We start from the raw sequence: 27,928 nt of genomic DNA on the forward strand, positions 1-27,928 counted from the left end.
AAAATGAGCAAATCTTCGCTTGCATTGCTTTCTGTCATAAATTTGCATTTTTGTGAACAGAATTGATTAGGATACCATTCTGAATGGAAGTCTGCGTAATGCGCTGAATAATAATATAGTCTCTAATGCACTCTTCTGTACTTCAAATGCGCCCGCTTTATGTGAATCCCAAGCAAACGAAGAACACGTGTTTAAGCATGCAAAACACGGCTTGCAATGCGAATGAAAATCAAAACTACCGAATTGGGGCGTCTTCCAACTAATTATTTGTGTAACAGATAATAAAGGAAAATTATAATTTCTGAGGAAATGCAGCCAGATATAAAGAGCAACAGGAAGCGCAGTGAATGAACGAAAGAAGGAAATTCCTCCAAGATCACATTGAACGTTTATTGAATATTAAAATATTATTGAATCATTACAACCCTTTAAAGATTTCACTCACACAAGCACAAACACACACACAAGTGCGTACGCCGTTTGCCAGCCACTTGGCTGCTATGAAGCGGAAGTAATGCTACTACAAAGTGCCGGAGTACTTACAACTCGCATGAAGTGAGGGATTAAGCGAATTTTCAAAAGGACTGCTGCAAGGAAGTAGATACATATGCATAACTACTTATAATATACTTGTATGTATGTACATACCTACACATATATTGTTTGGTACGCTGCAGTCATTTCATATTTTTCTACTTACTCTATTTCCGCTTCCTTTTTCTCTCTACTATCGCATTCATGATTTGTTAGTCTTGAAATTTGTGTCTTCAACGTGGTTTGGATATTATTTTTTTATCCTAACTTGCAGCTCCTGTATAATTCCGATGTTTTGAGAAGTTTGAATTTTCAACTCAAAATTGTATATTCATAGATACAAGTAGATTTAACGAGGGCTACTGCCAGTTGGATAGAGGAACCTTTGCTATAGGGTTTTGGAACATTCTAGTTGCATTTTCTTAAATCGTTAGTCATTTTTCATACAGGGTCCGGCACTCGAAGTGTTAACTTCAGACCGTTCGCGCGGCTGTCGCACTGAAATCAGCTGTTTATAAATTTACAGAATGACAGTTCGGAGTATTGTTCACAAGTGTACAAAAGCGTTTTGCCAAAAGTGAATAGTGTGATTGCTTTATATTTAGCTGGAAAATCCCAGTCATCAATTGTTCGTGAGTTCAAACCCCTTAATGTGAATGAAGACTTTTTTATCGCACCATCACTGGTTACTATGATACTGGTAGCATCGCAAAACGCCATGGAGGTGGTCATCAAAAGACTGCAACGTCACGTGAGGTGGTTCGGAAAGTGAAGAAGCGACTTGAGCGAAATCCACGACGAAGTGTCATTCAAATGGCTAAAGAACTGAAAATATCCGACCGCAGCATCCGACGTATATTGCAAAATGAGCTCAAGGTCAAGCCTTACAAGTTCCAAAAGGCCCATGATCTCACACCGAAGCAGCAACAAGTAAGATTTGAGAGAACGAAGCAGTTGTTTCGCTTGACCGAAAGCGGTCAAATTCCGAACATTTTGTTTTCTGACGAAAAAATTTTTCCGATTCGTAAACTCTCAAAACAATAGGGTTTACTTGACCGGCCGTTCATACGAGAATCTAAGTCGGTTGGCCACCACTAGGCAGCACCCGCCACAAGTAATGGTTTGGGCCGCTGTCTCCGCGGATGGGCGCTCTCCAATCGTTTTCATCGAGACTGGCGTCAAAGTAAATGCGACATACATATTATCGGAAAAGCGTTTTGGAGGCTGCTTTGAAGCCGTGGGCAAACAAACATTTCGGTCACAAACCATGGACGTTTCAACAAGACACAGCACCGTTTCGTTTTTTGACCGCCTCAAGGCCATAGTTAAGGCAAAAGGTGGTCATATCGAGCAAAAGTGAACTGGTCCTGAATTTATGATTAGTTTCGCACATCTTGTACTTTAAAATAAATGAAAATATTTTTCCAAACCGAATTTATGGCTTTTTTAATTGGTTACACTTGCCGGGCCCTGTATAGCGATTGTCGTCAACGTATAGTTCCATTTCCGTGGCATTTTTGTAGACTTTCTGATGTATTAGATATTATCAAAATCAGAGATTTTACTTTGTTTGTTACTCCGGGCCAAGCCAGTTTAAACCGCTGCCTGTCGAACTGGGCTATGCTGATGTTTCGGAACTACATTAGTTGAAAATAGTGAAAGTATTTTGTCTCCTCAGTTTGAGTTATTGGTCAGCATGTTGTGTTTTGCTGCTGGCACCCTAGTAAACCAATTGCTATATGCGTATGGTACTATACACTCTTAGTACACATTGAATCGCAGTATGCGCGACTCATCTTTTATCTGTTCAAGTTTTATCGGAGTAAATGTAACCAAAATATATTTAAAGTTATTTTTACTTAATTCGAAAAGAACAAGATGAGATACGAATTTAATTGCAGCGCTCCGATCTTCCCTCTGTTGATACGAGAGATAACTTAAAATTTACAGTTTGAAATGGCCGAAATCGATCCAAAAAATAATTCCATCAGATTCTTTAAAATCACAATATATAAATAAATCACCATATAAAATATCGGAATGAAATTTGCATAAATAACGCCCTCAGGTTATGAAACTTAAAAATGGTCGAAATTGCATTTAAATCACATTTATTTTATTTTTAGTTGTTAAGTATTAGTACATACCAAATATTAGGCCCAATTACATTTTGTTGATTTAATACGGGAAATATCGTGGCTCGATGCTATGGTGCATTATCATCATGTAAAATCCATGTATTGTTTTTCCACAATTCCGGCCGTTTTCGACGGATGTTTCACCGCAAACACCTCAATACTGCCAAATAGAGCTCCTTACTAAACGTCAGTCCCTCTGGAGCAAATGAATGATGCACCAATCCAAGAATATCGAAGAAAACAATGAGCATCACCTTGATTTTTTAGCGGCTTTGGATTGGTTTTTTTTTGGTTTCGGATCGTTTTTTCCCCTCCATTCCGATGAATGTTGGCGTGTTTGCATGTCGAACTCAAAAACTCATGTCTCATCGGCAGTTATAATGCTCTCCATGAATGTGGGATCGGAATTCGCACGATCAAGCATGTCCAAAGAGACCAGCCCTATCGGGACGAGTCAATTAAGAACGCGTTGTTTCATACCCAAAATATCCATCAAAATCATTCGAATCGTTCTCTTGCCACGCACACTTGCCTAATGATTTTCAATCCACATATCCTTCACTTTTTCCAGTATTTTAATCAGTTGACGATCGTCTAGAATGAGGCATGTCTTCAAACATCTCTAGACCGTCTTTGAAGGCTTTGTACTACTTATGGGCTTGTGTTTTCGATAAAACTGAATCACCGTAAGTCTTCTCCAACATTCGCAACGATTTCGCAGGCAGTGCATTTGGTTAGAAATACGAAATTAGAGAGCAATTCTTTGTTCAATATTTTTATCCATTGTAAAAATCGCAACTCAATACTGAGGTGTACCGTTTTAAGCAGCTGCTGTAAACAAACTAGTTGACAGATCGCGCTCATATTCGGCATAGTAATTAATGACAGTTTTACCAACTTAGAAAAATACATTTTTTCGAAATATCATTTACTCAGAGAACTTAAATTACAAAATCCGGTTACAGATATGTACTTCATGATCTACTTCATATAACTTTTTCGTTATTCTAGTTCTTATAGACCGAAGATATCGGAGATGTGTAAATATTTTCTCAAACATACCTTCGCTTAATGGCGAAACATCTTAATTCAACTTAAAAATTTTAACCACCCAAAATGTTCATAGAATTATATCTATAAAATATTCCACAAATAACTGTGAATTTTTTGCTGGAGGAGCATTCTTCCTAAAAATAGGTTTAAAATATTAAACTTTGTATGTAAAAGTTCAAAACTTGCTAAAGTAAACATAAGCTATTTTAACAAAATTCCACAGTACTCGTAAAACAACTTAATCGCTCGTTTCGCATTGTAATTAGTAATTTTATCCTTAGCGCCTTAGATTTTCCAAAAACAATTTTATCATCCAAATCTCCCATTAATATGCTGGCAACGTTTCGGAATATTGAGCTCCCTTTATTATCTGTTTTTTTTTGTTTTTTCAATGTTGTTTTTTGGTGATAAAAATCGCTAGCAATCAGAGCTGCCTCAAAAGTACATACAGTTTAACTTGTATGTCTGTTTATTGTCATTTACTACTTCCTGATTCGTTTGAAGTGACCGCTCTAAAACTTCTTAAAATAAATACGATTCACTTCCTTCCTGCCTCCCCCCAGCACTTCTCTCATTCGATTTCCCAACAACATCGCCGTACATTCCAGCACACTTTGTCACATAAATCGTATGCCTGTGAAAACACATGTTTATCCACACAATCAACTAATATTTACTTCACGCTTTGTCTCGCCGGCTAGCCGCCCCCTGACGCAGGCTCACAGGCTCCTTGCGCCTTGCCGCCTGCATGCGAGCGTTTCGGCTGCAAAGATTTCACTCTGCCTGGGCTGGCAGTGGTTTTGCCATTGACATTGATAAATTATTCCGCAAGTGTTCATGCATAAATCACAAGCGGCTTGCATTACCAACAGCAGTGGCCAGTGCCAGCTGGAGCCGAATCCACTGGCAGCTCATCCAGCCGTTGAGTAAACTCTCTGGCGTTAGAAGTGCCAATTGTGGCGTCTACGGAGCTTACATTACTTGCAAATATGTATGTATGTATGTAATGTTCTTGCAATAATTTCACATTTCTTTGCCATTTCCACACATTTAATTTGTGTTTTTTATTTCTCTTTCAAACTGTCTGCATTTGTAAGTGGTGGCATTTGTTGGCATTAGTTGCTGCTAATTGACAATGGATTCAGCGGAAATTCGCTTTTATTTACTCGCGCGTACTTTTTATTGTCTCCGAGTTATGCGAAAGGACATCAATCCCGTTGCTTTTGTTGTAACTCCTTCGTAGTTAACTTTGCAAGGCGGCTCGTTGTCTCCAATAAAGACAAGAGAGAGTGTGAGCGCAAATGCCGCTATTAATTACTGTAATTTTAATGATATTGTGAGTCAATGTTTTATATTTATTGTCAGATAATACATATTTACCTCGTGGTTGAGCGAACAAAACTCCGCACTTCCTTTGGAATCTATTTTCCGATAGAAGAATTGATGACTATTTCATACACTCGAGACCTTAACTTCTTTTACATTTGTCCAATCGAAATGTCGAAGTTATATTTAGAATATTGAAAAAACCTTCGACATGGATGTAAACATATCTTAATTCCAGTTAGTTACTTTGAATTCTTTCAAATTAATATTATCATTAAATATTTGTTTAAGTTCTAATAAATCAGAACAAGAGGTAATATCAACAGAAGGATTTATTTGTATCCAATCTGAGTTTCTTAATCATAGGTTAGTTTAGATAATAGGCTTATTTTCGCGAGGTGAGGTCACGAATAATCCCACTTGGACAGCTAGAGACGCCTAAGACGGCTAAGAAGACCAGCCACAAATTTCTTGCCGGTTCTATAATATCTACTCCGGCCGATTCGCCAAATTCACAGAAAGTACGGAAAGAGTGATGCTTCAACCATACCTCCGAGGAAACCTGGACAATGAAGGAGAAAGTGTCTGAATGTTTTCCACTCGCCTTCTTTCATGCAACTTTGACAAATCGTGTCGTTCAAAATCTTTATCCTTATCGCGTGAGTGTCAATGAAACAGTCGCCAGTTGGAAAACCCATGTGAACATAGCTAAGAGCTGGTAGTTCCAAGGAACTTTTATGTTCCACTCTTTCCAGCGTTTGAGTACACGAATACGTAGGTGCTCGTTCCCATCCTGACATGATTTGGGTAAGGATGTCCTTTCCTGCAAGCTCATCGGCTTTACATTTTTCGACGATTCCGCTGTACAATGCATGTCTGAGGTGTAATATGGAAGTAGCTTGATGTTAACAACCGTTAAGGTCAGGCACTCCTTGATTAGCTATGTCTAGCACATTGTTTGCTAGTTCAAGGCCTGTATAGCAGCTCTGCTATTGGAATAGATGCATACTTCCCTAAAAGAAGCAGCACTTCATAGAAGCATGGCTGCCACTTTTGCTTGAAAGATACTACAGTGGTCTGGTAGTCTAAAACAATAGTTGATTGAGAACTTCCGACAGAATAATTCCCCTTCAACCTACCCCTAGAACTAATTGCGCCTTTTCTCCAGCTATTCCTCTCCACCCACATATCCTTCGTAGATATGTACGCGAAAAAGTTGCTAAGAGTTTGCTCCGCAGCGACCCAAGTTTTTAGGGATGCAGTGGAAGTGAGAGAGGATTTCGGCAAGGGCTGGGATCTTTATTTTTTTGTTTTTAATAATACTTCCAAAATCTTTGAAATATACATGTGTATATAGTATTTCATATTTCTGATAAGGAAAATATTTTATACATGGGTTTAGGATTCTAACTGACATGCAGTTCCCTTTATATCTCCACAAATGTAGGCAACATAATTGCTACACAACAAAAAGTTGCATATGTTTAGGAGATTTATTCAAGACAAGAAGATAATGGTTAGTAAAAATATTATTTAATCATATTTCTTAATTCCAGGTGATTTTCTATGACTCCGACTGGAATCCCACCGTCGACCAGCAGGCAATGGATCGTGCACATCGCCTTGGACAAACCAAACAGGTGACCGTTTACCGGCTAATCTGCAAGGGCACCATTGAAGAGCGCATTTTGCAGCGTGCGCGGGAGAAGAGTGAGGTGAGTGCTGTTTTTTCGACTCAAACATTGCACAAACTTGTTAAAGTATTAAGCACTTGCGATCGGTGCGCAGAACTTGCCACTTATACCCTTGTATATATATAGCACTTAGTTCCCTTTTGGTAACCGCAAAACGTTTCAAATTGCCAGCACACAAAAACAATTGAAATCACTTAAAAGACACACTTGCTTCCACACATACCATACTTACAAGATCGTAGTGTTTCGGGCTGCGGGATGTGCGCGCCCGCATTCATTGTCTTGCGTGGCACGTGCGTTTTAGCGTGTCGCCACTAGCCCTTCTTCCGCTTCGTGCCACAAAAGCGAGTTGCGCTTGTTGTGTAGCACATGTGTTTAGATTTTGGTTGCATGCAACACGGCTTGCGATCACTTGTGCGATCAGTATGTAGTAAAATGATCTGCTCTTCTTTCATGAAATGTTGTCGCTTTATATTGTGTGCGCGTTGTTGTTGTTCATTCAATCTATTCGGTATTCTTGTTGCAACCTTTGTTGTTGCATTGAGTTGTAGTTTTGTTTTTCGGTTTGCCGCACCGGAAACTAATTATTCAATTTAAATGTTGTCGAAGGCGATACCGCTGTTACGCCTTCCTCCATTAAGCGAGTAGAGTTTCAGAGTTTCAGAGTTTTTGGTTTTGCTTTGTAGGAGTTGCTCATTTTTTAATGGAAATTGTATGTTTTTGTAAATGGGGTAGGCGCTTTTGTTGGACAATGTAAGCCGGTATTCATACAGTCTTTAACTATTCAGAATTGTCTTTCGATATCGAATTGAAGAGTGAATTTGATCTGTTCTCAGTAATAAATTACACGCATGGGTGGTTCCCAAAATAGCCTCTCTTTTTCTGCTATTTTACCGGTCTGATTTAAGTAAATTGCCTGGAAATAAAAGTACATTTATTGTTATTCAATACTTTCATATTATTGTTGTATTACTTTTCAATTTACAGATTCAACGTATGGTCATAAGTGGTGGCAACTTCAAACCCGACACTCTCAAACCAAAGGAAGTAGTCTCATTGCTGCTGGATGATGAAGAAATTGAGCTGAAGTGTAAGTACCATTGGTAAATTTACAGCAGAATATATTTAAAATATTAGTACTTCATTTTTATTAAAATATACAATATATTTTTTGATTTGTCTATAGGGAGAGAAACTTCTTTGTTTGCTAACCACAATAAAATGTCAAAGGCCCTAAAAGTACATAAATGATTAGGGTGACAAGCTGGGTTGATTTAGTCATGCCCGTCCGTCTGTCTCTATACTGTATGCGAACTAGTCTCTCAATTTTTGAGATATCATTCTGCAATTTTGCCTGTGTTCTTTTTTTTATCAATAAACTGCTCAATGTCGGAACGGCCGATATCGTACCACTATAGCATATAGCTGCCATCCAAACTGAACGATGCGAAAAAAGTGCTCTTATGGAAAGAGATATCTTAACCAAATGTGGTATGGGTTATTGTCCAAAGAGACGAAGCAAAGTCTGCAAAGGACCATAAATCTTCCGCAGAACTTTTCTCTCAAAAGCTCGTAACGTCAACTCATCAGATGTTGTCATCGTCCATGCATCTGCACCATATAAAAGGACGGGAATAATGAGACACTTTTAGAATTTTGTCTTTGTTCGTCGATAAAGGACTTTACTTCTCAATTGCCTCCGAAGTAGCGTCTCTTGGATAGAGTTATGTTGCGTTGGATTTCGACGCTGACATTGTTTACATTACTGTTAATACTGGTTCCAAGATAGGTGAAATTATCTACGACTTCGAAATTATGACTGCACAGCGACGTGGGAGCCAAGTCGCGAATACGACGACTATTTGTTTGATGACAAGAGATATTTCGTCTTGCCCTCGTTACTACCAGACCCATTTGCTTCGCTAGGACGAAGTTAGAAACGTAAATATTTTGCAGACTTGCTTTAAATAATCGGGTTTGCTGTCCAAAGCTGCTCTTTTTACGAGTTTGTGAAAGCTATTCGTCGTTGAAATTTTTTTAAGGTAGGCTTAGATGGCGCGGTTTCTCATGCTACTCCAGGAATTGTGTTGTCTGATAATTCGAAAAGACAAGCTTGCTGGAAGCCTTAAAATTTTTGTTTTCATAAACCGCCGGAATTGCCCATTACCACTATAGTCGGGTTTACTTAACCGGAATAGACACGCCCAAAGCCTGTGCATTCGGCAGCATTGCACGAATATGTGAGTGTGTCCAGTACAGCCACAACAACAATCGCCAGAACTGAACTGGCTTTTATAGGTTCCCACCATGTTCTTCGTCGGAAAATGTCGTATGTTCTGACTAATCTAATTTTAAGATACCAGAATGCAAAAATCAACTCTTATTGAAATCACTTGACGGTTGGTCCAGTTAACGGTCTACTTCGACGGATTTGTACCAAAGGAAGAGGGGTGTTAAGTTAGCGAGGGATTCAAGGAGATAGTTCGTGTGATACGGAGACTTTTGCGCGTTTTGTATGTCGGGGTCTATTTTGGATAGTTTAACCCGGTATAACATCCAAAACAATGTTGCGTTGGGATCAATCTGGCTTCACGTGACAGCTCTAGCTCACGATCTGCGATGGGTGGCGTTTAGAATCCATTCACTCAAAGCGCGTATTGATAGCTTCACTCTGAATGGCGCTCATTGCGCGACTGACCTTGGCCGCGTCTAAAATCGGGTCGGTATATTGTTGCTGTTGTACGATGTTGTGAAGCGTCCATTATGTTCCTCAACCATTATGTTCTATCAGCCGAAAACATACAAGTCTCAGTATGGAGTTGGTCGACGGCTTAAGATATATACTGTGATAGTCCGGACTGCGGTATACTGACTTCTCTGTGTGTTCTTCAGCTGCGTCCTGCTGCATACAGGCGAAGACATTGGGGCTGTCTAATTAATGATTTCTAGTAGTTAAAGCACTGCCCTTTAGTTTGCAAATCGAATTTTGCTCAAACGTTCAGCAACTGCTGGACTCGGGTCTTGTTCCAAATTTTTAGTGTCACATATGTGACATTGCGAGATCTCTTTAAGCGCTTATCACTGTTTTGCTTTGCCAGTGTCGCTGAAAACAGCGACAAAATGTCCAGCATTCGGAATTTTGATTCTGATTTTCGCTTTGGCGGCAGGCAAGTAACCTAATCCTGCTATATAACACCCTATAATGGATCCGAACAAGGTCAATCTCCATTTCATGTCATCAAGTACTTTGCTTATTAAAGTGGAATTGTACTAAATTTATCTAAAGATTAAGATGTTCATCTGGTGTCTAGTTTTTGCTCATTTCCGTCTATTGCGAAATTATCTCTCCTTTATCCTTTACCCCATATTAAGCAAATTAAATTACTCTAAAATCAACAAGCAGAAATTGAATTAACTTTTGTAAAATTTTTTTCTTGCAGATCGCCAAAAAGTTGATCCGGATGCACCGTCCACCAGCCAAAATAGAGATGTACCCGGTGTAAGCAACGATAAGAAACGCCAACGCAATCCAAATAAGGTGCGTACCAAAAGTCACTTATAAAATATGTAGCAAGTAAATTGAAATGGAACTACGCACACTTTAAATGGCTTTGGACTGCGTAGAAGATAGCGCGCGTCTACACGCTTGCGGCCCACATGGAGTGGCTATCTCCAAATCAATCTGAACGCTTTAAAAACTGTAATCTAGCTAAATAGCTGCATTTATGCATATGCGTATGTATGTCTAAGAGCAGACCGTAAGCGTAGCGCAGTGTAAGCTATAGTCTCCACTTGCCATCCACTTGCCGCGATCGCTGCGCTGTGATAATGTTAATAGCATTAAAGCGGTGAAAAATAGTGTGGCGCATGCGCAACGAATGCCATCATGGTGCAGCAATTCGAAGTGTTGCACTTACTATGTCATAGTGCCACTTAAGTAGCGCACGCGGCTCTCGGTGGTCCAATGCACTTGCCGCGACTGGGAACACCGCGTGGCGTCGTTAGAAATGTTTATTTGCACTTGCTCTCTTTCGCCTCCATTTTCTCTCTAAGCTGCCGCATATATAGCGCTTGTAGCAGCTTAATTCAAGTACAATTTCGCTTAACAATTTCATCTGTGTCTGAAGACGTTCTTCCGACTTTATTACTATTATTATTTATTGTTGTTCTGTTGCTCGATTCATTCTTGATTTTCCGCTTTAGCTTTTAATGAAAACAAAGTGTACATGCAGCTACTTTGCTGATTCTTGCACTTGTTCATGTTTTGCTCTCTTTTTCATTGTCACTTCTTCGTAACCCCTTCGCAAACAAAGCCAACGTCATGGTCACGTGATTCGCAAATAGTGTAAATAGCCGCAGCACTTCAATGTGTATCACTTTAAAGTGCGTAGACCATTTCTGTGGTTGCACCAGTTATGTTCTTTATGCAGTCTTCGTCTCGCATTCTATCACTTATTATGCTTTCTAGTCTTCGTCATTGCCATGCACCGCGCATACAACAAGTTATTAAAATGATTTCCGAGAAATAGCAAATAGAAGTTCTTATTCGAGATTCCTTGGATCTAATTTTTGCGAATGTTGCATTAGTATTCTCTCCCATGTTGCGAAGAGCTAATAGATACCTCAAAAGTTTGCTGGTTTGACTTTTTCTAAAACACATATTCAGAACTTATTACTTCATCTCCTACTTTAGTATTTTGGTTATATTTGAAATGGATCCGTTATTACAATAGAGATTTTTGGAGCAGATATTGTAGAATACTTCATCAGCAAACTCGTTTGGGTGCCTAGCCATAGCAGGATCGCTGGAAACTGCAAAGCCGATGAGCTAGTAGAGCGGGGCATTCTTACCCCACTCACATCGGAGTGGGAACGTGTCAGATCTCATATTGCGCTCTAGTATTGGGCCCATAAACATCACGTTCGCTTAGCAGGTGTTGATCGATTATCACTTTTGCGGCCCCCAGATTCGTACAGGACAATGTTCAATAGGCATTTATATTGTAAGGCCAAAACTCTAGTCATACGCAATGCTGAAGCATCTTGACAGTCATACCTTCGGCTAACCAGCAGATATAGCCGAAGCTGACATTGGCTCCCTCAAAAAATTTCTGGTTGGCTGTAGTTGTTGTTGTAATGGGTACCTGCTCCTCGTTAGGATGCAAGGATTAGATAAGTTGTCATCGGCGTGATCCACCGGTAGGCCCAGGAAGCATGCTGTTTCGACGGGGTCGGACCAAAGAAAGGAGGGTGTGAGATTGGATTAGCAGGGCATTTAAAGACTTAGAGCACGCTTAACATATGCAATGCTCTGTATCCTCCTGACTCGTTGGGCAAAATCCCTGGCCCGAAGGAATTTTTCTGCTGCGTATGCAGGGAAAGGCAAAACTCCACCTCGGTTAGGTGTAATACATGCAATGGGTGGAGCCATATTAAGACCTGCTCAGGCCTTAAGATACACAAGGAATATACTCCTGATGCCAACGCACTACTGCGACCTTAGCCTCTACGATTGTGTAATCTGCATCTAGTTTCCGCTTTGCGCCCACACTCCACCATCTTGGCCAACAGAGGACTGTACGGTCCATAGGAGCCGAAATAGGCAGTATGACTCCCATTCTGGTCAATCCCCCTCAACAATCGTCCCACTCCAATCTTCTTGCGAGAACCAATCAGCAACTGCTGGTTCCTCGCACAGTCTGTACCGGGTGTCAGACCGTCATACTTTACATCAGTCAAGTGCAATTCTTGTACCCACGGACACCCGAGACAAACTCGGATTATTTTCGGTTCAAAGCCGAAATGAGGGTATTCGTGATATATATTTATAGGATTTCTAGGTATCACATAGGAACGGCGTTCTAAAGTGGCAAGTGATATCCACTTTTTAGGATCGACCATCTAGGCTAACCTAACAAAAATAAAATAAAATTTTACAATTTTATTTACAAATGAGACTACAAACTTTCAATAAAGTCCATGGGAATGGCTTAAGATCACATCAAAAAAATTAATTTATTCATTATTTACCGTAATTTTGGACAAAAAGGCGACGTTAGAGAATTCTATTGGCTACCATTTACTGTGGTTTAATCATGCCGAAACTATTCTAGTTAAAATCACTAAAACCATCCATGAGCTTTTCTTATTTTACATAATTAATCACTAACGTTATCTTTTCAAATATTTTTTTTTTTAATGCCACTCCATTTCCAACTAGGCAGCTTTTTATTATAATTGCTTTTAAACTTTTTTACCTTTAAATCTTCTATTTGTTCTTTTAAATGGTCTGCCCTTGTCTCTATTTTAGTCAGGTATACCATCATATATGTATACCCCTTTTTAGTTCTGACCGGAAAACGTTTCAAGTTTTGTTTATTCCACTTCCATCTAAATTTTTTCTACTCTGGTCTATACTACTATATATTGAGCAACTTATTCTTGAGCGTTTTTCTTCAACTCTTTCCTGTTTTTTTACTCATCCGTTTCGGTAAATGATTTTGTGCCTTCAATGGAACACTGATTATACTATAAACTGGCCTTAACTGACAATGACTCTACGGTTTCTGCCACTGGCGAAGTCAAGTTGGGGTAACCGCCAACGAGTGTCTGTCACTGTGCCATATTCATTTGTGTGGCGATTTTGAATGCCAAAGGGAATAAGTATCATAAGAAACAGAAATTTCCGTTTGTATACAGAACTTAGTGTTGTTGTTTTTTTTGTGGAAGGCAAAACCATGAATGAGTGTTCGATATGTATGCCCCATGTATCATAGGACCGTGTAAGAAATAGAGCACCTACTCTTGCTGATTCTGCTAAGAAGAAACTAAACACGCCTTGCACCAAATCTACTTTCGCAACTTGTAGAAATATAGAGGTCATGAAATTATGTAGTACTAAGGATATTGGATTAGTGGTTAGCCGAACCCAATTTTGGATTTGTGTAACCTCAAGTTAAGGGAAAAGTCAAAATCTTTCGGTTTTTGTCTGTGTTATCTAATGAAAAAATATATCGACAAAAAAGCGTTCAATCTTGCGCTTTAAATACATTTGAAATGGAAGAAGAAATCTATCTTCAGAAATCACAAATATTTCCTGCAGGGTATTTTCTTCTTTTAGTAGACGCCACGTCAAATTATAGTGTCTTAACTTCTTTAACATAATAATATATGAATCAATGCTAACATTAAAATATACCGCTAACAACTGTATATTTCGGTTAGTATTTATGTTAGAGGTCAGTTGCTGACAAAACTCAACGGATATGAGAGATATACTATTCACTATTTGAATTTGATATTTGATATTTAGCTATCTGCTTCCAATGCAATCTGCTTCTTCCTAGTCTTGAAATTTTTTAACTAAATATAATTCGAAGAGGTCGTTGTGTCCATTAATCAACTAACAAAAGCGACGTTTACGATAATATTCAAATTAATGGAAGCTGACCAGTTAATATGAGCTCGGTTCAGCATTTAGTTTCTTTGACTCCTAAAAGCTTAGACTCCAAATCCAAAACTTGCCCAAACTCCAATTCGAAATAAATTAAACAGCTCATTAGAAACTGCCTTCACTCAAAGCCGGGCAAAAATTGTTCAGATCCCGAACTCTATCCGGTCAAAACTTTATAGCTGTTGGTCGACAACTAATATTTTAGTAAGACTTCAAACATTCCACTTCTCCTCCACACTGATATAGCAAAGGTGAAGTCATTGATAGCGGTTCCGTAGTACTCAGGTTAAATGGCCGATCAAAGATCACACGTAGACTAATAATGTAGTCCTTTGTGATGCCATTGAAAAACAACTCCCTTGTTCGGACTTACAGATTGGCGGAGCGCTTTGTAGCCAATACCTAATTACACAAACGCTTAACTTCAATTCCCGCCAGAGGATACAGGAGCACCGATCCGTTCCCATTCTACCGATAATGATTCTAGGGTGCCCTTCTTTGCTAACTCATCAGCTTTGCAATTGCCTGCAATTCCGCTGTGGCCCGGCACCCATACCAGTCTAATCACGAAAACTCTAGCTGCTAGAGATAGCGACGTTAGACATTCTTCGACCAACCCTGTACGCACTGTGATTGAGTTCAAGGCTAGTATTGCCGCTCTTCTATCTGAGTGAATGGTCACTTCTCTGAAGGTGGATGCACTCCGTAGCAGCAAATCTGCTGCTACCTTGATGGCTGCGACCAAAGCCTGGAATGCACTGCAGTAGTTGGGAAGCCTGAAACAGGAATTTATGGAGAGCTCCCGACAGTAGACCCCTCCACCGACCTTCTCCCCAAGCTTTGACCCAACCGTGAAGAAGCTTGCTGCCCCTCTCCTCCAACGGCTTCTTCCCACCCATATCTCCCTCGCCGGTATATGGGCAAAGAAGGAGCCGCCAGAGTTCGATAAGGCAAAGTGTTTCTTCACTGCTGTGGGCCCACTTCCCATTTGCGTCCTTGAGATATTCCAGGGACACTGGGTTTTTTAAAAAAATTATACGAAATATTGAATATACATATATTAAACAGTTATCTTAAACTAAAGTATTACAAGTATGTTAGAAGCTCTTGCTTCAACATAAACCTAAGGCAGTTTATCAGCTTGTTTTCTTCTGTAAGCACCCTGTTCTGAAATTATTATTAACAGTTATGAAAACTGCTTTTAATAAACTCAATTTTTTCGTTATTTCTATTTATTATCACATCACCCACACTCCACTCCAGAATCCTCGTTTTCCATAATTGCAAATTAATTTAATTTTTTTTCTCACATTTCCTCCTATTTTTCAATTATTTACTCGACTCTACGACTCTTTTTATGTCAATTTTGTGCTCACTCATAGCTGCAATGGCTATTGTTCCGACTCCTTAGGCTTTGACACGTTCTAGGCGACCAACAGCCACGCTTGGCTGGGCTTGAATGACAGAGAGCCTCCAACAGCTTTTTAGAAAACGCAAATTGGCGGAAAGCATTGTTACAATTACAAATTTGCTCAATAAGGAAAACAAAAAAATCGATGAAAATATAATATAAATGTGTATGTGTAGATATGTACTGAGAAAATAGGTCTTAGAGTGTTTTGTACGCGAGCCAGCATTCAAAGCAGGCAATCAAGGAATTTAATGTGTGCTGGGAAGTTACAGCAGAGCCACTTATGAATATTGTGAAAACAATTTAATAGCAGCTTATTTCCATTGTGCTGCCTACATTTGCTAATTTTTCTCAAAAACAACAATTTTTTTGCAATTACTCTCTGTAGTTGGAGCATTAAATTTCTATTAATTACATTTATTATCGTTACAGCAATCACAACCAGGTGGCATCACCATACCGGCAACAGGTAGCGGCATTGAATCCGGCATTCGTGGCGACTCGCCGGCCATGAAGCGCTCCAAGCTGGATGCCAGCGCCACAAATGATGATGACTCCATCGATGTGGCTGCCACGTCGGGCACTTCGAGTCCCAGCACCAGCGCTGCCACAGCAACGGGCGGCAATATGGAACCATTTGTGCCCGGCGCCACCACCATTATGCACCACGACGACTCCGACAACGAGGCACTGATCGTGGACTGCGAGAGTCCGCTGCATGGTGCCGAATCGCCCAGTGAGTACCGAATCATAATTTGCTTGTTTTTGCTGACATTCCTTAAATTTTACAAGAATTTACAACAAACAAACAACAGAAACAAATAATCTTACAAATAACATCCATTATGATACAAACTTACATATTTACACATACATATATAAAAGTCTTATGGCCCACCGTTTGGCGTTTGTCGTCGCATTTGCACAAGAATGCCAACAGCTTGTGGCAAGTTTTTCTTCAATTCGGTTTTCATGTGATTTTTTTATAATATTCTAGCGCTCAGCGTCGTTTTGCTGCACGCTCGCAGTCATTTTACCTGGTTGCAACAGTGGCACATTTGCTGGCAACACAAAAAAATTCAAATGAATTCAATATTTTTAAGATTTATTTCAGTTAGTGGGTCTGTGGGTTGCCACCGCAACTTGCTACTTACAAACATTATACTCACATTGTTGCTATTGTTGCCATTGTATTCCGATTACCTATTCTTGTTGTTGCTATGCTGCTTGTACGCGACATTTTGTATCGAAATGGTACATCATGAAAAACTGTGTGATTTCGCTTTAGTTCGACGCAAGCATGGAGGCTGTGGCTCAAACCGCAGTGCGTGCAATAAAGTGACCAGCTGAAAAGAATACAACTTTCCGACAATTGGATTTTTTTGTTTAATTTAGAATAATTTTTGTTTGTAAAGTTCGTAAACAAAGAATATGTAGTTCTTCATATAAGTAATAATATGAAGTTCTAGTTATGTTTGGATTTGTAAAACTGGAATTTTCTCAACTTCGACCACGGAAATATTAAACATTTTAGACGGAGGAAATTTTGTTATTGAAATTATGTTCCTAGACCGGAAGCATGCGGGCCAGAGCACAGGCTGTCGTATGTAACACCTAAAATCTTAAGATTTTGACAGGTGGAATGTGAACGCTATCGACTGTGATATAAAGATCCAATCTGTACTCTAGTCGCTGGAAATAATTAATGAAGGAGTGTGTGTGGGACTGAAGCACATGTCATCGATTTCACTGACTGACGTCAATATCGTAGAATCGGGTATGAGGTACTGGAAATTCCCTCTTTTCTCGAAACATTACGTATGATTGCCGATCCCTCGGATAGTTCATGATCTATCTCTTTAGCCCTGGAGGGAGTGTTGATTATTCGATGTTCTCTAGTGGACTTGTATGATTGACTGTGTCAAAAAATTTTGACCAGTCGAAAGTTACGAGAAGTTAGTTAGTTTTGGAGATTGTACATTTGCCTTGAGAAATGATCCCCGCCAAATTTCGGGAAGATGTCTCTCAAATACAAAAGTTTTCATATAAGGACTTAAATTTGATCGTTCGGCTTGTATGGTAGCTGAATGTTGTGGTGGTCCGATATAGACCAATCCGACAAATGAGCAACTTTTGGTCAGAAAGGACGGGTGCAAAACTTCAGATATATATCTCGTCACGCTGTTCATTTATATATCTTCTTCTTCTTTTTTATTGGCGTAGACACCTCTTACTCGATTATAGCCGAGTTTACAATAGCGCTATTCGTTCTTCCTTTTCGCTGTTTGGCGCGAATAAAAGATTCCCAGGATTGCCAGGTCCTTCTGCACATGGTCTTTCCAACGGAATGGAGGTCTTCCCCCGCCGGCTACTGCGTCGAATGCTCTCAGAGCTCAGCAGAATAGAAGACATCTTTGGTCACATAGTCCTCGTTTCAGTTCTCTCCTGCCCATCGCACTTCTTGAACGGCGGTGATATCTGCCTTAACTCTACGAACTCTCTACGAACCAGCTTGGTAGCGGCACCTGCCCAATTAAAAGACCCGGATATTCCAGGTGCATTCTCTTAAATCGTAATGCTTAATACTTTTGCGGTGGTCGTCATTACGTTAAATTTACGTGGCGAGTCCTAAACCCAGCGCACAACCCTGGGGAGGGATGTTTCGCTTTCTCACTTTAGCTTGCCTTCAAACGGATTCTTTTTTCGTTTCTGGCCACTTCCAAGTGAATGGCGCTCAGAGAACTTTCCTCGGTTGCACAGTTACTTCATAGGGTCTTTGACTTTATCTTTTGGGTGTTACAAACAGCGTGGTTAATGATGGCGATTTAATTTTTTTTTTATTTTTTCTAACCTTCACGACGGGAATGCACCAATTTGTACCATTCATGAAAATTTGATGCGGTCACCTTATCCAATGAAAACTTAAGCCACATTGCAATTCAAATGTATGCCGGTTCTAACTTATGTTTTCCCATTTATTCACCATTTTTGTTGTACTCGATTTATGCTCAGCTGTCGATGCTTAAGCGAGCATATGGTTGTTGTTGCATTAAATTGATTTCTCAATTGCCACACAAAAATTGTTCAATAAAATTTGTCATACACACACAGCCTAAAGCTTGTAAGCAGCAAACCGATGTCAGCAACAACAACATTACACACATATATGTACTTATCTGCAATAGGACCTGCCACAACGAGTAGGCAGACAACAAGTGCCATACACAAAATCACCGATCTGGCAACACTGTTGCGCCCAAATCGTTGTAGTAACATATTAAATATGTTGACAATTAACAACATGTTGCATACAACTACTATAGCAACAACAATAACAACAACATGTGAACTATCCAAAATTATATTTAAATGGCACATCTGCATTTATGCTTAGGTTGTTGTTGTTGGCTCCTTCTTTACATACATATTTTATGGGCTAAGCCATTCGCAGCCACATTTGCTGCCAACAAAAGCAACAACTTATTGTTTGTGTCAATATTTTGCTGATATTGTCATCAATATTTTATTCTGCTAAATTTACCGAGAAATTTGTCCCATTTCGCTTCTTGTACCCGAGCAAATCATCATGATCGCGCGCCTCAGAAATTTCTATGTACCGAGAGTATTACGAGTGTCCTCACGGCCTTATCTATTTGTGTTTCTAGCAACCTGGTTTCATTTTTGTTTGCTGGTTAGCTTAGTATGAGTATTATTGTCAATTGATTTGGTGGAACAAGTTGACTTTCACTTACACTGAAATCACCACTTTGGACAGTGAAGCATTTTTTACATTTAATTTGTTGTTACTGAGAAGAGACTGTAGGAACATGATCGGATTACTAACTGGTCACTGTCTGGTTGCGGCACACGCCCGCAGAATGGGACTCATAAATCAAGAAGACTGCAGGAAATGCTTAGAGCAGGGCACCAAGGAAGCAATGGAGCATTTCTTGTGCACTTGTCCCGCATTGGCAAGACTACACTGTACGCATCTGGGGTATCGATAGTGAGGCCGTCACTCACGTCAAGTGAGGGCATTCTAAAAGATTACTACTTTTCTTTTACCTAGGAACTGAACTCCATCTGGTAGGGTAAAGGAACAAAACTAGTCTCACTGGCCTACCAGACTAACCTAACCTAACTTTTGTTGTAACTGAGCCATATTTGTTATTGGAAACGTGCAATTGTGGATTGAGTTCTCGGTTGCAACTAAAAAGAAGAAGATAAGATTGCGCTGTTTCTTATGCTTGAATATTCTGGTTGATTTCTATGGACGACTGAGAGAGAGAAATAGAAAGATAAATAGGGCGAGAGATATAGAAATAGATAAACATAGATATAGACAGACTCCTGGAAGAGACTGATTTACAAGTACGTAGAAACATTTAATGGGTGTTTCCGGACATGTGGATTACAAAAAAAAATAAAGGTTTATAATTTAATGTTGTTAATATTATGTTTTAAGAAAGATTTCGAGCAAGTGCCTGCCGCGATTGGCTCGAATACATTTCAGTTGATATCACTTTTTGCAGTAATTTGCATAGTATGTCAGCAATAATGCGCCGAAACTCTTCCAAGGCGTCATTTGCCTCGGGCTTATCTACGTAGGCAAGCGAATAGTCCAATGTATTTCTTACAACACTGAGCCCAAAAGCTTCTACTATTTCCTTACGCTTCTCATTCGAAAAATGACTTTTACTTTTGTGTAAACATGCGTGTATTAAATCAGGCATTACTCCATGTTCAAAAATCACTGGACCTTATAGCACCAGCTGCTACTACTGCTGCGCTCCTACTTCAATTGGTCGGGTCCAGTATGACTTGTGCTGTTTGTTGTCGAATTAGTATCCACTTTGCTCTCGAGGGTGAGTTTGCTTTGGTTATCGAGCTAAACAGGAGCTGTTGTGGTACCGTTAGACTCGACGGCATCCGAATTGTCGTGTGCAATAATGAAAGAATACGATGTGGCGCAGGTAAAGTTCGTGTAACGCACCGGCAAGCTGAGTTTTCTTGTTTTATGGTTATTGTTTCTACTACCGTTGCATAAACCATACTAATATTCTCATTCTCTAATGCCGGCGAGTAATCAGCGTGGATTTTTAGCAGCTAACTTAGCTAAGATTTTACGTTTTTATGCTTTTACTGTGACTGCGCCTAAATACTTTTCAGAAATTCTGTGTTTTGTTTTCAGTTTTTTGTTTTTTGTTTTTCATAAACCTAAAAATGTTGGCCACTGCATGCCTTTAACCAAGTAAGAAACATATTTTTGTTGTTTTCACTTATTTGCATACAATAAATATTATCAAAGAAATTTGAGAAAAACGCGTTTAAAGTTTAGGAGACAATTATAGTGAACACGGACGCCACGTCACAAAATCAGCTGTATCTCCCAAAATAAGTCGAATTTTGAAAAATCCTTCCAAGGTCATATTTTAGAAAGTCTAAACTTTCAAGATATTCAAAAAAATCGATTTTTTCAAAATCCTAGACAAGAATACCCCCGTAATACCAGGTGCACTCGGTTGTGTCAGCGTGACCCGAAATCAAATCAAGCTCCACTACCTAAACTTTGTTAGCCTCAACATTTTCCCTATAAAATGGGTCGCGCTGTGGACATGATGACAATCGCACAAAATCCACTTTATATATTATACGGTACTCGTAGTACTTTTGATAGAACTTGATGTAGATGCTGATTATCTGCTTTAGGATTAGCAACATCAACATTATATAGTTTAGTTTCATTGCACAGACTCATCAAATCACTTGACTTGAGGGCCCATAACTACTCTTCGAAAACTACTATTTTTGTCATTGAGGAACTTCAAACCGCTAAACCTGTCTTATGTATTTTTTTAAGTAGCTCTATATGGAAGTTCTTAGTGGAATGACACACATTTTCCACCGTAAAACTACTACTGAATGCAGATTTAATTTTTTCCCTTTTACTTAAAAAGCGAAGGCGATAAAAGAATACATTTTCAGAGTCTTCTAAACGCTTTGAACACGTTGGAAAATTCGGACTAATGGCGCGCTGGAATCTCACACTCCCCTATAGTGAGAGATGTACTTTCCTCTTTTTCTCTAGTACTTATGAGCAAGACTTCTGCTTTTTGCTCAGCCAGTTCTAAACTCATTGAGGTGAATCATTTGCGCAAACCATTTATACACTCACTGCATGTACTCCAGAGGCCATCTAGGTGTTTGGCCACTGTTACCACAATAAGGTCGTCTGTGTATGCAAGTAATTTAACAGCTTTTGGTTGGTGTTTCCTTAGCACTATCGTACATTAGGTTCCATAGTAAGGTAAAAGTAAAACCGAGCCTTGCGGTACTCCTCTCGAATAAAGGTAGCACTTGATGCCTTTGTCAGTATCGAATAATAGTCGCCTGTTTTCAAAATAATTCAACAATTTTCATAAGATATTTAAGAGCGTGTTTTCTTAAATAGCCTTGATTATGTGTGGCCACTTTGCTGAGTTGAAGGCATACTTCCCATCCAGGTTGATCGGCGTGCAATATTTTTTATGTCTGTTTTTTTTATTATTATTTTGCCACTTTTAATTTATTATTAATTAATGTTCGCCATTCTTTATTTTACGCTTTACGCATTTTCAAAGTGTGTCATTCGCTCGTTCACTCACGCACTCACGTGCAGACACTCACCTGGCTATGCATTTTTCAGAGCTGACGCTTTTTACAGCTGGAGCACTAATATACTACTGTAAATATGTATGCATTGGGCCACAACGGTTTTCTGCGTCGATGGTCTCCGCTGCTTCTTTCTTGCCGTAAATTATTTAAGCGCATAGTGCTGCCAGAGAACGCTGTTTCCGAGCTGTGAAGTTCTCTTGGATGCAAATTTTCCACATTTTTTATTTTTTGTTTTTGCATAATTCTATTTGTTTTTCATTATATATATGTGTAAATATATATTTTTAATTTTTTTACCGTTGCTTGCCTATTGCAATTATGTGAGAAATGCATCTGCACAACAAATGGCAATGGCAAATAATGCAAATGTAAACAAAACAAACACGCAAATACATACCTACTTATGTACACATGTGCATACAGTGACTCACAAATTGATCACGATAACAAAACGTTCCTAATTGATGCTAAAAAACTCGTAAATGTTCCTAACCCGTTTTATTTTGCTATAAAGATATAAGATGAAAGATCAAACACAAGTAATATTTCATTAAACAACAACAAATTAGAGCAAAAACGAAGCTAAATATAGAATATTTCAGTGTGATCAACTCGATCGATTTCGCTTGCAACCGATATTTTACATACTCCGCAGTTTCTCGATGGTGTTAAGGTCTCGGCTTTGTGGAGGCCAATTACGTATAATAATATCAATGTCCTGAAGCCGTTTGTGGGATTCCGCTGATGTGTGTTTCGGATCATTATCCTGTTGGCAGATAATGTTCGACCCATTTTCACCTAAATCTCCTACAGTACCAAGCAAATGACTGCTCAAAATCTCAATATAAGACTATGCGGTCAATCGCTCTTTGTTTTTCGCCCACCTACTAACACCATTAAGGAGCCTCCTCCAAACTTCAGAGTAGATTAAACGTGGCGTATCTATAATGTTGCACCCTTGCTTCTCCAGATCCGAAACGAATTATAATATTTTGGTCTCGTATGCCCACAGGATCATCTTCCAGTTCTTACATTCTAGGTTTTGTATTTTTTCGCAAAATTTTGCCGCAACTTCCTGTCTCTATCAGTGAATAAAGGTTCTTTGACTTTTGCTGGGCCTTTTAGATTAGCATTTCATAATTTATCTCTGCACAAACCTTTAAATTAGTATTAAGTATTTCAAAGACCAGCCAACCTAAATATAAATATTTAGTCGGATTTGTGTTTGACGTACGAAAAAGTAATGACTCTTCAATTGATGCGTGTTTACCTTTGTGAGTCACTGTATATGCATTTAAATATATATTCATGCAGATGATTCCAGCAGTCGCACGTTGTTGCATTGAAATGAAGTGTTTAAACGTGCGTTCGCTGCTTAAGTCTTTCGTTTCGATGCGCTGCACAGTGTTCGAAAATGCGTTCATTGATACCATCCATGTCCAAAAAACAATTTCTTACATTAGCTTTGATCACTTATCATCTTCTTCTTCTTTATTGGCGTAGACACCGCTTACGCGATTATAGCCAAGTTAACAACAGCGCGCCAGTCGTTTCTTCTTTTCGCTACGTGGCGCCAATTGGATATTCCAAGCGAAGCCAGGTCCTTCTCCACTTGGTCTTTCCAACGGAGTGGAGGTCTTCCTCTTCCTCTGCCTACCCCGGCGGGTACTACGTCGAATACTTTCAGAGCTGGAGTGTTTTCATCCATCCGGACAACATGACCTAGCCAGCGTAGCCGCTGCCTTTTAATTCGCTGAACTATGTCAATGTCGTCGTATATCTCGTACAGCTCATCGTTCCATCGAATGCGATATTCGCCATGGCTAACGCGCAAAGGACCATAAATCTTTCGCAGAACTTTTCTCTCGAAAACTCGCAACGTCGACTCATCCGTTGTTGACATCGTCCAAGACTCTGCACCATATAGCAGGACGGGAATTATAAGTGACTTATAGAGTTTAGCTTTTGTTCGTCGAGAGAGGACTTTACTTTTCAATTGCCTACTCAGTCCGAAGTAGCACCTGTTGGCAAGAGTTATCCTGCGTTGGATTTCAAGGCTGACATTGTTGGTGGTGTTTACACTGGTTCCAAGATAGACGAAATTATCTACAACTTCGAAGTTATAACTGTCAACAGTGACGTGGGAGCCAAGTCGCGAGTGCGACGACTATTTGGTTGATGACAGGAGATATTTCGTCTTGCCCTCGTTCACTGCCAGACCCTTTTGCTTTGCTTATTTGTCTAGTCTGGAGAATGTCTAGTCTGGAGTCTGGAGGCCGATGATATCAATATCACTTATCACCACGCAACGATGCTTGATAACAGTACTTTGTGTTTATTTAAAGTATTTTTATCATGACGGCCCGGACGACTTTTGAACGGAAAGTGATGCTGAAACTGTTCATGGAAGGAAAAAGTATAAAGGAAATAACCAACATCGTCAACGGTATTAAAATTATAATAATAATTTTTTTCAAAACTTGAAAAAACCGGTCACTACAGGAAGGAAAGACAAACCCTTAACCAGTTTTAGCTAGAACTTTCCGCCCAGAAAAATCACTTTAAAGGTTAGGTTAGGTTAGTCTGGTAGCCAATGAGGCACGCATAGACCAGTTTTGTTCATTTGCGATACCAAATGGAGTTCAGTTCCTAGACCCAAGAGGAGTAGTCATCCTTTAGGATGCTTGCGCTTGACGTGAATTTTAACAGCACTCTGTGACCTCACTATCGATACCTCTTCCAGTGTATCATACCGTGGGGACCCCAGATGATTGCAGCGTAGTCTTGCCAATGCCAAGGAATTTTGTGTACTTCCGATCTTCCGTTTTACACATGACTTGCAGTTTTGCACCCAGTTAGCTCGTGCCGCCGGGTTTTGTTTTTCTTTACCATGCTTCTGTCCAGATCGTCATATAGACGATGCAGTGGTTTCCCTTCCCAATGTTGATAACGTTTTCGGGTGTTAACTGTACACCATTCTTAATAATTTCGTTCACTATTATTTGGAAGAAGTGCTAGAAAGATATAATCTTTAAGCGAAGTGCAATATACTGCGATGGATAAACTTTTTTTTGGATCTGAGAAAAGGTTATGTTAGGCGTCCTGAGGGACAATAGTTTAACCCTAAATACACAATTAAGACAGTTAAGCAAAATGGTGGTTCGCTTATGGTATGAGGTTGCTTCTCGTCATTTTAATAAGAATTAGAGAGTGCGTGGTAGACTATTTAAACATTTTAGGAATGTTAATCCCGAGCTGTAAGACTTGTAATTGGATCTGTACTTACGAGTTTTTCCACGTGGTGAAGAGCATAAAATATGTTTTTGTAGTAGTCCAGGATATCCCAATTATTTATGCCACCAGTGTACTTATATGTTAAAGAATTTTCCAAACAAAATTAATAATAGATGTGTTAAAATATCAATGAAATTTTACGAAAACATTTATATATTTCGAAAAAACTCTAATTTCTGCGAAAAATGCAAAAATAATTAATAATTGAAATTATTCAAATTTTTTGTCGCCCATTTGCACCATCCAAACCACTGTGCACTGTCGTCTTCGCCAAGCATCTTGCGTTCAACGCTTTCCGCCTCTTTTGCACGTCGCTTCCATTACGCGCCCGCTTTAATTTGGGTTGTTGTTGCCACCGCAGTTGCAAGTATGCTCTTGTTATGATGATTGTCGCTTTGCGCATGCAATTTTCTTCCACCTGTTGTTGCATTTACGCAACACTCATTGTGCATTGTCTCGTTGTTTGTTTGTTTAAATTATTTTTTAATTTACTACCGTGGCTTCTGCTGTGACTGCGTCGCGTTTTAGCACGCCTCTTTGTCAAATTGCTTCATACTTCTGCGAAAGAGAATCTCAATTGTTCAACTTGCAACACGGCGCTGTTTGTGCCGCAATTGCTGGTGGCAGTGCAAAGTGGCGTTGTTAGAACGTGTTAATTTGTTTATGGAATTGCAGTTATTTATTAGAGAACAGCTCCATAAACTTTTATGATATCGGAAAAGTTTATGTTGTTTTTTTCTTGAGTTGAGTGAGGTTAGATTTATCATGCATCATGATTCCCTTATATAGTAAGAATTGAGTTTTGTAGTAAGAGTTAAATTATCTGTGGAAAGTTCAATATGAAGTCGGCAGAGAAACAGTTATTAATTTTCTATAAAACTAAGGAGATAACTCTAAGAATATGTGAATATCTGATCTTTTCCCGAAAAGGCACTTTCGTTCGCTTTTATTTAATATTTCGAAGCAATATATCTAACAAATGTCTGTTAAAACATAGTTAGAACTTACCAATACCTGAACCAATCCTCTGTCGTAATAGTAACAATAGAGTTGCCACACTTACACAAATATAAACTCAAAAATAATAGAGCTAAATAAGCACAAAACAGCACTAGAGAAAATTTTGTGAAGAAATTTATTGGGAATCGGCTGACTAGGTTCTTTCTCGAAATGCCTGCAGAACACTTTATGAAATCTCCTGAACAACAGACTTTTATTTATTCCATTCGGGAATATAACTAAGTCAACCTCGTTTGGTGGTCTACAAAATTTATTTTCGTCTGTGCCTTGGTCGTTTTTATATCTTGATGTATCCGAATTTCTCACACGAAACGAGTCAGCGTCTTCTCTGATTTGCGTTTCATTCGTTTGTCACAAGAGCATGTAATTCTCAAATGGCTTATATAATATTTTATTCGTATACCTCAAGACTGATTAATAATATCTCATACAAAGTTTGCTCTTTTTAACCTAGTAACCAACTTTGCCGCAGTGACTGTGGATCCAACACATATTTCGAGCCAGTGATTTTAAGACGAAGTTTAAAAAAAGTTTCCGTTTTTTAACTCCCAATTTGACCCGTTCTAATATATTAGGTCTACAACTTTGCTTCCGTTTTCCAATAGATGTCTCTAGGGTCAAGCACGGTCGCACTTGCTAAAGCCAAGTGAAACCATCACAGGAGATCGATACCGAACGCAATTGATGCGCCGAGCCGAGCACTAAAAGAAAAACGGCCGAGGAAAAACACGATAAAGTCATTCTCTAGCATGACAATGCTCGGCCTCACGTCGCAAAGATGGTCAAAATATATTTCGAGACGCTGAAATTGGAGATCTTACCCCACCCGCCGTATTCTCCAGACGTTGCTCCATCTCACTACCACTTGTTCCAATCGATGGCACACGGTCTAGCTAACGAGCACTTCAGTTCTTATGAAGAAGTCAAAAATTGGATTGATACTTGGATCGACTCGAAAGATGAGGAGTTCTTTAGTCACGGAATACGCATGCTACCAGAAAGATGGTCAAAAGTAGTAGCTAGCGACCGCCAATATTTGAAGAACATTCTTGTAGCCGTTTTTATACAATAAAGCCTTAAATTTACAAAAAAAAAAAAACGGCGGAAGCAAATTTGGAGAACTAATACATACATACATACTCTGTTAAATTTTTTTTTACCACGCTCTAAGTCAACTTTTTTATCTGCTGACTTTAAAATCGAACATGATTTTGTATAATGTAAACTGTCCTTGTATGCTTCACATCCCATTCTCATATATCTTGTCAAGTCGAAATAGTTGTATGTAAATCACTACTAAAGTGACCGCTGAATTTATTTGGTTTACTAAATATTCGAAATTTTTTTGCTT

General features: G+C 39.2%; 1 protein-coding gene across 3 annotated transcripts in view; it reads left to right on the forward strand.

Moving 5' to 3' along the window:
* LOC120766243 (chromatin-remodeling ATPase INO80) overlaps positions 1–27,928 on the forward strand; it is an 86,674-nt gene that overhangs the window by 25,984 nt on the left and 32,762 nt on the right. For all 3 annotated transcript variants that reach the window (XM_040091744.1, XM_040091663.1, XM_040091821.1), the window contains 4 exons: positions 6,608–6,766; positions 7,733–7,835; positions 10,186–10,283; positions 16,042–16,345. In XM_040091744.1, coding sequence (XP_039947678.1) covers positions 6,608–6,766; positions 7,733–7,835; positions 10,186–10,283; positions 16,042–16,345 — 664 coding nt within the window. The remainder of the gene's footprint in view (positions 1–6,607; positions 6,767–7,732; positions 7,836–10,185; positions 10,284–16,041; positions 16,346–27,928) is intronic.

The sequence above is a fragment of the Bactrocera tryoni genome, chromosome 1 (assembly GCF_016617805.1).
Source record: "Bactrocera tryoni isolate S06 chromosome 1, CSIRO_BtryS06_freeze2, whole genome shotgun sequence".
Taxonomy (NCBI): domain Eukaryota; kingdom Metazoa; phylum Arthropoda; class Insecta; order Diptera; family Tephritidae; genus Bactrocera; species Bactrocera tryoni.